Source organism: Trichomycterus rosablanca, chromosome 21 (genome assembly GCF_030014385.1).
Source record: "Trichomycterus rosablanca isolate fTriRos1 chromosome 21, fTriRos1.hap1, whole genome shotgun sequence".
Taxonomy (NCBI): domain Eukaryota; kingdom Metazoa; phylum Chordata; class Actinopteri; order Siluriformes; family Trichomycteridae; genus Trichomycterus; species Trichomycterus rosablanca.
In genome coordinates, this window is record NC_086008.1 from 13881444 (window position 1) to 13895067 (window position 13624).

General features: G+C 39.0%; 2 protein-coding genes across 8 annotated transcripts in view; both read right to left on the bottom strand.

Moving 5' to 3' along the window:
- smn1 (survival of motor neuron 1, telomeric) overlaps positions 1-13624 on the bottom strand; it is a 206146-nt gene that overhangs the window by 120392 nt on the left and 72130 nt on the right. The window lies entirely within an intron of this gene.
- The window catches only part of rtkna (rhotekin a), a 130531-nt gene that overhangs the window by 63421 nt on the left and 53486 nt on the right, over positions 1-13624 (bottom strand). For 2 of the 7 annotated variants that reach the window (XM_063018000.1, XM_063017999.1), the window contains exon 1: positions 5978-6506. The exons of 4 other annotated variants lie outside the window; for them this stretch is intronic. In XM_063018000.1, coding sequence (XP_062874070.1) covers positions 5978-6073 — 96 coding nt within the window. In that variant the 5' untranslated portion in view covers positions 6074-6506. Of the gene's footprint in view, positions 1-5977; positions 6507-7306; positions 7371-13624 lie in introns of those variants that run through there. One more of the 7 variants, XM_063018002.1, reaches the window with a different exon arrangement.

The window sequence follows — 13624 nt, forward strand, 5'->3', positions numbered from 1 at the left end:
CCAAACAAACAAGATGTTAATGAATATACTATTGGTTTGTGTTGTGAAATTAAGGCTTTAAGACTTGCCATGTTTTGGTGTTAAACTTCTTGATGCAAAGTAATTTTGTAAAGACAGACGGATGAATGACTGCATGACAATACTGACCTTTCATTTATTTTCATTTATCCTTAATAAAAGTATCTACTTAATAAATATCAGCTAGGCAGTAAAAGACACCCCAAAAAGTTTAAAAACAAAATCCCTTCCTTATCTGCTCAATATATGATGTAATGATGATGATGATACACTGATCAGCCATAACATTAAAACCACCTCCACCTCCTTGTTTCTACACTCACTGTCCATTTTATCAGCTCCACTGACCATATAAAAGCACTTTGTAGTTCTACAATTACTGACTGTAGTCCATGTGTTTCTCTTCATGCTTTGTTAGCCTGCTTTCACCCGGTTCTTCAATTGTCAGGACTGTTCCAGGACCACTACAAAGTAGGTATTATTTGGGTCCACCACCCAAATAATACCTGTTCTGTGGGGGTCCTAACCATTTAAGAACAGGGTGAAAACAGGCTAAAAAAGTATGTAGAGAAATAGATGGACTACAGTCAGTAATTGTAGAACTACAAAGTGCTTCTATATGGTAAGTGGAGCTGATAAAATAGACAGTGAGTGTAGAAACAAGTAGGTGGTTTTAATGTTATGGCTGATCAGTGTATGATAGTGTGATAGAATGAGTTTTGGCTATTATACACAAATATTTCATGCCGAAGTCTAACAGGAACACATTGACTTCAAACACATTGACGTTTGTTATTTAAATCTTCCTTAACATTGAGTTTCTTTTATACGATAATAGACTGTTGCTCAGTGTTAAGCTTACAAATAACCATTTGTTAGCTCACACAGCATGACTGTTTAAGCCTCTGATATTTACCAGCTTTATTGTACCCAGTGACTAAGAATGATGTTGCTGCACTACTTCATACTACATTCAGATTATTGGCGGACATGCTTTCAGGTAGTTGCCCATCAAGGAACTCGGACACCTCCTGAAATTTGTAAGTGATTGAAAAACCTGGTTTCAAACAAACAAAACTAAAGTAAAGTGGTAATTATTGCAGATCTTCTGTACTTTCTAGGTCAATTCACTGCCAACTTCTATTCAAAACTAGAAAAAACGTCCAAACAAACAAGTTGGGAAATTAAGCCTTTAAGACTTGCCATATTTTGCTGTTAAACTTCTTGATGCAAAGTAATTTGGTAAACATGGCACAGTGAACACAGGGCTCATAATATAGGCAATCTTCAAGCTCTTCTAACAATCTGGGAAAAGCCTGTAAGCTCCCTTTGGCTATAGATGGATAAATGAAAGACTTACTATTAGAAGTAGAAATTTGCTGACTAAACAGATTTATATTTTAAAGAAAGATTTCACTGTTAATACGAGCAGTAGCTGTAGACCTTGAAAAACACAGTCCAGAGTTTATCACCCACTTACTGGTGGACCACTTGGAAACCACTGTCTATAAGAGTACAGAGAGAGCCCTGTATTCTACATCTACTGGTCTATGTACACATGGCAAATATGTAGTAATCAAAAAAAAAAAAAAAGGTGATATTAGATTCTGAGGCAAACAAAAAGTGTATATTCAAAACAAAAACATACTGACATCAATGCAAAGTAAAACTAAGTGTTGGTATGCTGGAAATATAAAGACAAATCTATTAAGTACGTTGCTGAGTATGTCTGAATAAATGGTGTCAGGATGAGGAAACTGCTGGCGGGTTTCCTGTGGAGGAGATCTATGTAAAAACCCGGGGAAATGTGGTGGACTTCCTGGATTTAAATGTTTATTTCTTAAAAAACAAACGCTGAGTAACAGCTTATTTATAACCAACAGAAGATGTGGAGCAGATACGTTTAGTGCATTTAAAACTGCATGCACATGTTTGTAACATCTACCAAATATACACCGATCAGCCATAACATTAAAACCACCTCCTTGTTTCTACACTCATTATACATTTCATCAGCTCCACTTACCATATAGAAGCACTTTGTAGTTCTACAATTACTGACTGTAGTCCATCTGTTTCTCTGCATGCTTTGTTAGCTCCCTTTCATGCTGTTCTTCATGGTCAGAACTCTCCCAGGAACACCACAGAGCAGGTATTATTTGGGTGGTGGATCATTCAGAGCACTGCAGTGACACTGACATGGTGGTGGTGTGTTAGTGTGTGTTGTGCTGGTATGAGTGGATCAGATACAGCAGCGCTGATGGAGTTTTAAACACCTCACCATCACTGCTGGACTGAGAATAGTCCACCAATCAAAAATATCCAGCCAACAGCGCCCCATGGGCAGCATCCTGTGTTCGCTGATGAAGGTCTAGATGATGACCAACTCGAACAGCAGCAATAGATGAGTGATCGTCTCTGACTTTACATCTACAAGGTGGACCAACTAGGTAGGAGTGTCTAATAGAGTGGACAGTGAGTGGACGTAGTATTTAAAAACTCCAGCAGCATTGCTGTGTCTGATCCACTCATACCAGCACAACACACACTAACACACCAGCACCATGTCAGTGTCACTGCAGTGCTGAGAATGATCCACCACCCAAATAATACCTGCTCTGTGGTGGTCCTGACCATTGAAGAACAGCATGAAAGGGGACTAACAAAGCATGTAGAGAAATAGATGGACTACAGTCAGTAATTGTAGAACTACAAAGTGCTTCTATATGGTAAGTGGAGCTGATAAAATGGACAGTGAGTGTAGAAACAAGGAGTGGAAACAATATACATTTCTGCAATAATTGTCCCAAGACTGCTGTGATATACATGTCCCTTACAGGCGTATGTAAACTTTTGACTTCAACTGTGCGCCTGATCTGGTAAATTTTGATTAAATTCAGTGTCCATTACTGACCATAAATCCGCGAGTAAATCCACACACTTGACAGCGCTCCTCCTTTCAGCGCTTTAAATCTTTATGAAATCGCTATTCGCTTGCTAAAGTTGGTGACATTTAGGTTAAATGACCAGACACCAATCCTTTCAGCAAAAATCATGTTTTGCCATATAAAGTCTCACCGGCACTACAGCGAAACTCCTAACTCATGATCACTTCAGTTTAATTTGACCTAAAAGCTTGTCATAAATTGGATCAGCATGAGCAGCCGACATGCTTCAGCATCAGAGTGAATGTTTTGTATCTCAGTACGGGTGTCCTGATTGTAATTGCTTTAGTGTTAGACAGATGTTGGGTCACAGAGAGGGTGTTTGCAGACAGTAATCTGGCCACCTGGCTGCTTGGTGTGGACAACAGGTTGTAAAGTGTGATCTCAGCATGAGCTGTTAAAAAAAAAGAGGTGGGAGGGCGATTCCTTCTCACACCCAATACTTAATAGAGCAGAGGAGTCAAGCCTACAGGCTACAATATATTTCATTTAAAGTTCTTAGCTGAGCTAATGAAAAATGTTTAGCTGTGTTTGTGGTTCATCAGAAGAGTAACAAACGTTACTGGAGATGGTGCCAGTTTTCTGGCAAACAACCTCTTACCAACTCGTTGATTATATAGGTACAAAAATCTACCACCTCACTTACCCACCACTAGTTCTACAATTACTGACTGTAGTCCATCTATTTCTCTGCATACTTTGTAAGCCCCCTTTCACCCTGAGAATAGTCCACCAACCTAAAATATCCAGCCAACAGCACCCCGTGGGCAGCATCCTGTGATCACTGATGAAGGTCTATAAGATGACCAACTCAAACAGCAGCAATAGATGAGCGATCGTCTCTGACTTTACATCTACAAGGTGAACCAATTAGGTAGGAGTGTCTAATAGAGTGGACAGTGAGTGGACACGGTATTTAAAAACTCCAGCAGCGCTGCTGTGTCTGATCCACTCATACCAGCACAACACACACTAACACACCACCACCATGTCAGTGTCACTGCAGTGCTGAGAATGATCCACCACCTAAATAATACCTGCTCTGTGGTGGTCCTGTGGGCGGTCCTGACCACTGAAGAACAGAGTGAAAGCAGGCTAAAAAAGTATGTAGAGAAATAGATGGACTACAGTCAGTACTTGTAGAACTGTGGAGCTGATAAAAGGGTGGACAGTGAGTGTAGAAGCAAGGTGGTGGTTTTAATGTTATGGCTGATCAGTGTAAGCTTAAACATAATAAGAATATAAACTAGCTAAGCCATCATAACCAGCAAACATCAGCAGGGTAACGAACCATGCGCTGGTACATCAGCTATACAATCAATGTGAAATTATTTGCTGGCCAACCATCTATTGCCAAGCTTTTTTTAAACCTGGGTGCAAACCTTCAATGTAAAGTGTGAATTAGTTGTGCATATTATCAGTTTTGTTGTGCTTGAAGTGGTTACCTGTATTAGAAACATGTAAAGCAGTGGTAAACACTGGTATAAAACTGGTATACACAGGGCCAGTGGTAGCTCAGTGGTTAAGGTACTGGACTAGTAAACAGAAGGTTGCCGGTTCAAGCCCCGCCACCACCAAGTTGCCACTGTTGGGTCCTTGAGCAAGACCCTTAACCCTCAATTACTCATCGTGTACCGCTCATTGTGTAAGTCGCTTTGGATAAAAGCGTCTGCTAAATGGTGAAAATGTAAATGTAAATGGTATTAACAGAACATGTAATTGGCTTATGATCAAAAAGTGAATAAATAGTGCTCCATGTTACCTGCTCTTCAGCTTTGGTAGGCCTGTGCCCACTGTGCCCTCATATTCCTGTCTGACAGGAGTGGAACCCGATATGGTCTTCTGCTGTTGGAGTCTGTCCACCTCAAGGTTCAACATGTTCAACATGTAACCAGAGTTATAAATTCCTTGGGGGCGGCACAGTGACTTAGTGGGTAGCACTGTCCTGGGTTCGATCCCTTAGGTGGGGCTTCTGTGCAGAGTTTGCATGTTCTCCCCGTATCTGCGTGGGTTTCCTCCTGGTGCCCCGGTTTCCTCCCACAGTCTATAAACATGCAGCCAGGCTAATTGGAGACACTGAATTGTCCTTTGGAATATCAAGCATTTAAAAGTATTATATAGTAAAGTGCATACTATATCAAACGAATATTTTAATGACTGATTAAAATTTTGGTGTGGTCATTGATCCACATAGTGTAAACTTCCATCAAATGTCAGACCATGAGATGTTCACCATATCACCCACCAGATTAAACCGCTTCAAATAAACAGAAACAAGGTTTCTCAGTGTGTGGAACTAAACTGATCCAGAAAGTTAAACAGGACTCAACTAACTTCACCACATCAGAGAGCAACCACAGCTCAGAGCTCAGTCAGCTCACACCCAAACATTTAGTACACCAATATAAAAGAGCACTTCTTGTGGAAGCACTGTCGCCTCACAGCGAGAAGGTCCTGGGTTCGATCCCTTAGGTGGGGTTTCTGTGCAGAGTTTGCATGTTCTCCCAGTGTCTGCGTGGGTTTCCTCCGGGTGCTCTGGTTTCCTCCCACAGTCTATAAACATGCAGCCAGGCTAATTGGAGACACTGATTTGTCCCCTATAGGTACCTAGTCGCTTTGGAAGTATTATATTATATCAAGTATTATATAGTAAAAGTGCATACTATATCAAACGAATATTTTAATGACTGATTAAAACTTTGGTGTGGTCATTGATCCACATATTGTAAACTTCCATGAAATGTCAGATCATGAGATGTTCATATATAAATAATCACCCATATGTATATATCACCCATCAGATTAAACCACTTCAAATAAACAGAAACAAGGTTTTTCAGTGTGTAGAACTAAACTGATCCAGAAAGTTAAACAGGACTCAACTAACTTGACCACATCAGAGAGCAACCACAGCTCAGAGCTCAGTCAGCTCACACCCAAACATTTAGTACATCAGTATAAAAGAGCACTTAACACAGTAATGAGGCTGCTGGTTCCATAGTAAACATCTTTACCTGTAAACTGAGAGCAATCTGCCGTATATACAGCATGTTCAGGTCCTCCAGAATGCGTAGTTTCTCCTCCATGTCTACCAGTCTGTCTATGGGCATTATTCACCCGACTGTCCCACAGGTACAACGACTTTCTCCTTCTATTAGAGGTGCTGTAATGCTGACTGAAGATCCATTACTGAAAATACTCGCTCCATCAATGTGGATGAAATGTGGATAAATCCTGGAGTAAATCCACACACTTAACGGCGCTCCTCCTTTTAGCGCTTTAAATCTTTATGAAATCGCTGTTCGCTTGTTAAAGTGGGTGAAATTTAGTTTAAAGTCTTAATTTAAGTGAAGTTAATCAGTGTAGCTTCCTATCCGCTTTGTATGTTCCACAAATCTGTTCTTTCTGGAGCGCCCACGGTTCTACATACAACACCAACGTAACCCGAACCACTGACTTACTGAGCTATATTTACTGCTTCAGTCCCGTAGCTGTACTGTGTGTGTGTGTGTGTGTGTGTGTGTGTGTGTGTGTGTATCCACGCTAAAGCACTATACTCACACACACGTCCACACACACAGCTCCACACACACAGCTCTACTACATGACCCGCCTCCCGTTCAGTGCTGCACCCCAGCATGACAGAGAACTACAGAGAAACTAAACTAGTCTACACACTCACTAGTGGTGTGCGATACTGCAAAATTTAATATCGATCTGATACCAAGTAAATACAGGGCCAGTATCGCCGATATTGATCCGATACCGATACTTTTTAATAATTAAGGTAGATGCAGAGGTGGAAAGTAACGAGTTACATTTACTCGCGTTACTGTAATTGAGTAGTTTTTTCGTTTACTTGTACTTTTTAAAGTAGATTTTACAGCCTGCAATTTTACTTTTACTTAGGTGGGTGATTCTTCAATTGCGGGCTCTTTTGACCATCTTATCTTTTGAAAAATAAAATTAGGAATAATTTAGTTTTAATTATGTCAAGATAATGCTAGAGCAAAGACTTAATGATGGCTACAATTGAGCTTATATAGAATTTTAATATTTCATATCTATTTGAAGTGGCATAGCAAAATGTCATTACGGTATATGTTGGTAATGACGTGTTGCGGTAATGACAATTTTGACTTTTTTTAAGAAAAAAAACTAGCAAGGCCATGGATTTGCTAAAGCTAGTCAACAGCTAGTACAAGATGCACTTTAAATACATATAAATAATGTGTACATTTCTTTTTTTTTTTTGGTAAAGTACTGCCATACTGATGTAAATGGTAATGACGGTGAATAAATATACTCTATGATCAGGAGGAATACATGATTAAATTACTCACATTTCCAGACATTAAAATGTTAATCTTCTCTCATGGCTGGCATGTGCTTCCTTGTGAGTCTTTGTTTCCATGGTTACAACATAAACAAGTGTTACCTTCAAATGATTCCCTACAGAAACCATACACTGTTGCGGTAATGACCATAATGCTGGGGACAGTAATATATCGCTCAAAAACATGCATAGGTTGTACAAATATGAAAAAAAATACATTTTGTTTCTTTTTAAGAATATATTGTGATTTTTATAATGAAATTTTATTAGAGCAGAGAAGTTTTAAAGTCTGGGTTGGGGACAAGGCCAAAGTAGCAAAATATTGACGTTTAAATCATCATAAAAAATTAAAATGATAATTATTTTGGTATGTAATTTTTTTAGTGATGCAATGAATTATCTTTTTAATACCTAAAATATTTGTTTTGTAATAAAGTATTTTTAACACAAATTTATAACTTAGGGACGTAAAAGTTCCCCCAATTGAAGAATCACCCAAGTATGTTTTGTATTAAGAATTGTAATTCGCTACATTTTAAATAACATCCGTTTACTGAGTAAAAAAACGCTAAAAAAAATCGTGTCTGGGAAACTGCTGCAGTGAATTCTGCGATAGGGAGTCGGATCTTTTGGCTCGGTTCCTTTTAAAGAGCCGTATATATATATAAAACGACTCCCAGAAGCGCGACTCGGTTCCTTTGTTTTTCATTTTAAAGGGCCGTTCAATAGAATCGAATCATTCTACGACACATCACTAGTGGTTATACAGTTTGAAAAAGTTTTATGGGACTAAAATTACACATTACACATCCCTAAATGTTTTAAATGTTGTATCAACATGTTTTTTTTCTATTATATTTTAATTAAAAACAGCTATTGTGAGATTTATATCCAAGTGTCCTGTTTGCATTATACATAATAGACCCCCCCTGCTGTTAATAAAGTAACTAAGTAACGTTTACTCTGAGTACATTTTAAACGAGTTACTTTTTACTTGAATAGATTTTTAGACTAGTAACTTTACTCGTATGTAAGTAAAAATTTATTAAAGTAATAGTACTTTTACTAAGTACAATATTTTAGTACTCTTTCCACCTCTGGGTAGATGCATCATCAAATTGCTAAATCTGAATGATTTTTCATGACATTTAAGTGTATTATTGTAATACATACATTTTTTGTAAGTAGCTGCTCTCAGTAGGGTTGTAAATAAATTCAGTTGTTTAAAGCGGTCCGATTTCTTGTTTCTGGTGCTTTATTTTCTCACAACGTTACCATCATGGCGTATCACCACCAAGCGGCTAACGCATAGTTGTGTTTGCTGCGTGAACAGATTTGTAAAAAATTTTTATAGTGATCGAAGACATGTGTCCTTGTTAATTTCAAATAAAATCGATGCTATTCTGTTTACATTTATAAGCACAAAGTCAAAAGAAAAGAGCTCTCATTCACCAAAACATGGAATAAGAGCCTCACTACATGCTCTGATTCATGTGTGTAGGGTGCGCAAAGCGAGTAAGGTGCGTCCGTACATTACGTACGTATGGTTTACACTTATTATTTCCATAAAGTTGCCCCAATTTCTGTATGTGCAAAGTATTCAAAAACTTACAATCTTCCAATGCCTACCAATGTACCGATGTCTGTTAGGATTTTAACAACATAACAACGTGACGGTACCACAACAGAACACAGCAGAGCCGGAGGGGGAGAAGCAAGGTGTGCATGTAAGATGTGAGAGGAGCGGGTCTGTAGCGACATGAGCTGCGTCCAAAATCGCATACTTCCATACTCAATAGTACGCGAAATGAGGAAGCGAGAGCGGTTAGTATGTCCGAATACATAGTATACACAAAGAGCTAATGTATCCCATAATGCAACTGGAGCTGCGTAGGCGTTCGAAGTGGAATAAGAAACAAGAAAGATAGCGGAAAACGGAGTCCTCTGTTTACAAGTGTAAGTAAGATAAATAAAATAAACATTTTAAAGACGAATAAATAACAAAAAGACAATAAATATCCAAAATGTTGTTTTTGAGTGGTGTTTGTAGTGAGTCTGTAACTATGGTGATATTACGTCATCACGTCCCCACATCATCACTTGACGTTGGAAAGATGGCGGATGTAGTATGTAGCGGTGTTGTGTGCATACTGCATACTTCTGTACTGAAAGTATGTACTTTTTTACCGGCCGAGTAGTGCATACTTCCTCCAATCTAGTACGTACTCTGTAAGTATGCGATTTCGGACGCAGCTATGGTCTTTACTTTCTGACGAAATGGGAGAAACGTGCTGAATGTAGCGGAGAAAAAGTTAAACTAAACTATCGATCCCATCACACTAGTATCGATCCGATACCAATACCAACGTTGGTATCGATAATATCGATATTTGGATCGATCCGCCCACCACTACTACACACACTGCGAGTCCAAAATACACCTAAGTACCTTTACCCAAAAAATTTGGCAAATGCTGATCTGCCAATTTTCAATTCAGAATTAAATTTTGCAACGATTTTGCAAAGTGATTATGTTGCCCACAACACCTTAAGCATGTTTCTACATTACCTTGTAAAATGTAATCATATTTAACAATTATATTTTTATCCATCACCTGTCACTACTGAACTTTAACATCCCCAGGAACTGTTTATGCACTCATCACCTGTATATAAGCTCATCCAAGTTGCACTACTGTTTATAATTGCACTGGTCATACCCAGAGACTTTAATCTGAATGATGTCACTTTACATTTTCGGCATTTAACAGACGCCTTTATCCAAAGCGACTTATATTACAGTTACAGTATACAGTCTGAGCAACTGAGGGTTAAGGGCCTTGCTCAGGGGTCCAACAGCAGCAACCTGGTAGTGGTGGGGCTTGAACCAGTGACCTTCTGATTACTAGTCCAGTACCTTAACCACTAGGCTACGACTTGCCCCTTGAGACATTACTGTAGTTGTTAATATCGGGACCTATATTTTTCATATTTTACGACTCATTGTAAATATATTTAGTGTTTTAGTGTGTTTATTCAATTCTTTATTTTTCATTCTTTATTTATGTTCAGTGTTTATTTAATGTTTATTGTTGCACCATGGATTTGAGAGTAACGTAATTTCAATCCTCTGTATGTCCTGTACATATTGCAATACTGACAATAAAGCACTTTGACTTTATCTTTTTTTTTTTTTTTCAGACCTTCCTGTTATTCTTTTACTTGGCATTTTTTTACCTTCTATATCAAGTCTGAAAGCACTTTGGATAACCTTGTGTGGCACATCTTTTAAATCCAATCAGTTATTTTAACAGGAATGTTTAACAATATTTGCTATGATTCTGTAACTTTTTTCCATTCATGTGCTGTTCAATAATTTTGTCTCTGTACACTGAGAACAAAAAATATCTATATCTACAAAGTCTAAATAAATTAGTAGCATAAACTAATAAGTAGAAAGTCAAAATACAAACTGAAAGTATATTAAATAACAAAAACTTGTGGTCAGGGTTGCGGGAAGGCAGGAATACCCTGGACAGAGCAGCAATCCATCGGAGGACTTTAGTCCGCCGTCAAAGACAACCAATCACGTCTATGTAGACAACCGGCCGGCCATTATCGTTACTGCTGCAACACTCAAGCACCAGACTAAATAATTAATGAATTCACTCATTTATTCATTCATCTACAATACCACCACTGTATCCTTGTCAGGGTTGTGGTGGCTCTGACATTCTCAGAATCACTGGCCGCAATACAGTAACCGCCCTCAGACAGGACAGCAGTCCATCACAGGGCCTTAGTCATCATGTTTGCCAAACCATGTCTGCATGTCGACCTTGAGGATTCGAACCCTGGATACCAGCAGTAGTGAGTGCCTTGAAAAAGCTGTCTTGTTGTCAAACACACAAAAAAAAACCACCAAACAACAAAATTTATATCAGAAAAGTATGCTGATTACCTTGTGTCTGGGTCTACTACCATACTATCCCTTACACCAGGTTACTTAATGTAAAGCAGAAATACCAATACACTAACAACGCCAACGCTGTGCAGCCGAAGCTTTTAAACGCACATTAACCAGAAGAAACAAAGCCACCATCTGTCCCACCCAGACACAATAAACACAACAGTGTCAGGCCCAGTGGTAGACTGTCCTCCAATGATTAACTGAGAGGTTAATATATCAGTGAACAATAAGTTAACACATTATTATAAACATGTAGTGTAGTTAAATAAAGTAAATCTGTTTTACAAGGTCAATAAACACACTTGTTTGATAAAAGGGGTAAACATACCAAAGTGTCAAACATATCAATCCTTAATTCCCCCAGAATGTTCCCAAATGCAGTCAGTTTGGCTGGAGTTCAACACAAGTGCACAAAGCCAGACTTTCTAATTCCCATTCTCAGGGACTCCCAGTCTGTCCAGCTATTATGTTCCAGCTTCAAACACACCTGAGCAAGGTCCTAAAGATTTAGTATCAGGAAAGGGGGGTGGATTGGACCTGCTCTTGGTCCCAGGATATTAAACGAGGAACTAAGAAATGTAGCCGAACAAACTGGGCTTGTAACTTATCTGTATTAGATGGTTTAAAATTATTGTCTCAGCACTAAAAACACTGCAGGTTTTATTCCATAGTCATCCACTTTACAGTTAATGCACAGTGCATTTTCCCACCAGACACAGCATTCCTTTGTACATTCCTTTGTACATTCCAGGTGTGTTTAAACATCCTAACTTTAAAATGCTAACTATAACATACTTCTCTAACACAGTAATACCCAATACCCTATATAATAGTTTAGTTCTTGAGTATCTGTGGATACCCCATGCTTAAGGCCCTACCTAATTAACGGCAATGAAAATCGCGTCACGGACCGTGAAATGAGCCTTTTCCTTTGTAATATGCAATTTGATGTGAATTTTAAAATTTAAGGTTTGTGTTTAGCGATTTAACATTTTTAATTCACGAAACATTCAAGTGCTTTATGTTTGCTGGTTAACTTGCACTTATAAGATGGGCCGAGCAATCCTTACGGCAATTCAGTTAGCAATTGCTTAGTCAAAATGTCCAAGATGTCGAAGTGTAACGTAGATAAAAACACTCCTCAGGTAACTGAGTGTGGAAAACTTCCAACCAATTCTGTGGACGCAGAGAGGGGTGTGTCAAAACACTGGAGAGGCCGCTCAGGTGGCGCAGCGGTAAAGTACGCTAGCTCACCAGAGTTGGGTTTCTAGATGCATCGTATCGAAACTCAGGGTTTCCCGACTGGGTTGGGCGGCAGTATGAACGACGTTTGGCTGTTGTTAGGGGTTAGGGGGTAGAGTCGGAGCATAGGTCCTCATGACTGGTACGACTGCGGCCCCTGCTGGTTGACTGACGGCGCCTGCACAGGGCTGAGGAATAACATTGAGGGGGGTGTTACCATCCATGCGCAGTGTCTCTCGGCGTATGAACTCGGCTCGTGCAGGTGAAAAATGCAGGCTGTACTGATTGCGTGCCGGAGGGGGCGCAAGTCAGTTGAGTGGCGTCCTCAGTCAGCGGCAAAAAGGGTCGAATCAGTATAGAGGACGCAATCAGGGTAATTGGACATGTCTAGAATAGGGATAAAAGTTGGGGGGAAAAGTGGGAAAAAATAGATAATTAAAAAAAACAAAACACTGAAGAGAATTTTTGTCTCTTAGACAGAACATGAAGCCTCACACTGTCACTGGATGTTTTAGGTTTACATTCAACTATTAAGGTAGGCTGTGTTGTGTATTGTAGCTTCCATTTATTTTAGTGTTATTTAATGACTGCCATGTAATGTGCTACTTTTCTTTAAAAATCTGTGATTTTTGAAAAACAAGGTCAGTGAAATTAAGCACATTTTCCTGTGAGTTTAGTAAGGCCCTACCCATACTCAGCCAATAAAGAAGTTACAATTATTGCTGGCAATGTGCTTCAAGACCATTTGTTTCCTCTGTTTTATATGCATGATCTACAGCACATGCATACCTGTCCCAAAAAATATTCAGAAACGTAAAAGCCGATCTAATAAAGATGCCGCTGTTTTGGTTCATTTCAGCAGCAGTGCCAATAGTCGGTATTTGATCTACTTTGTGTAGTTTCTATTAGGGATGTCCCGATCAAGTTTTTTTGTTCCCGATCATTAATTTTGAACCCGATCTGATACAGAGTCTCAAACCGATACTTGTATTTTCTAGATATTGTCTAGATAAGAACGAGATAATACTGTTCACACAGTGCACACTTCAAGTACGTTACAGTTATTCAAATTAATCCAATGAATATGTTTAACAACTGAATAGCTCTGCAGTG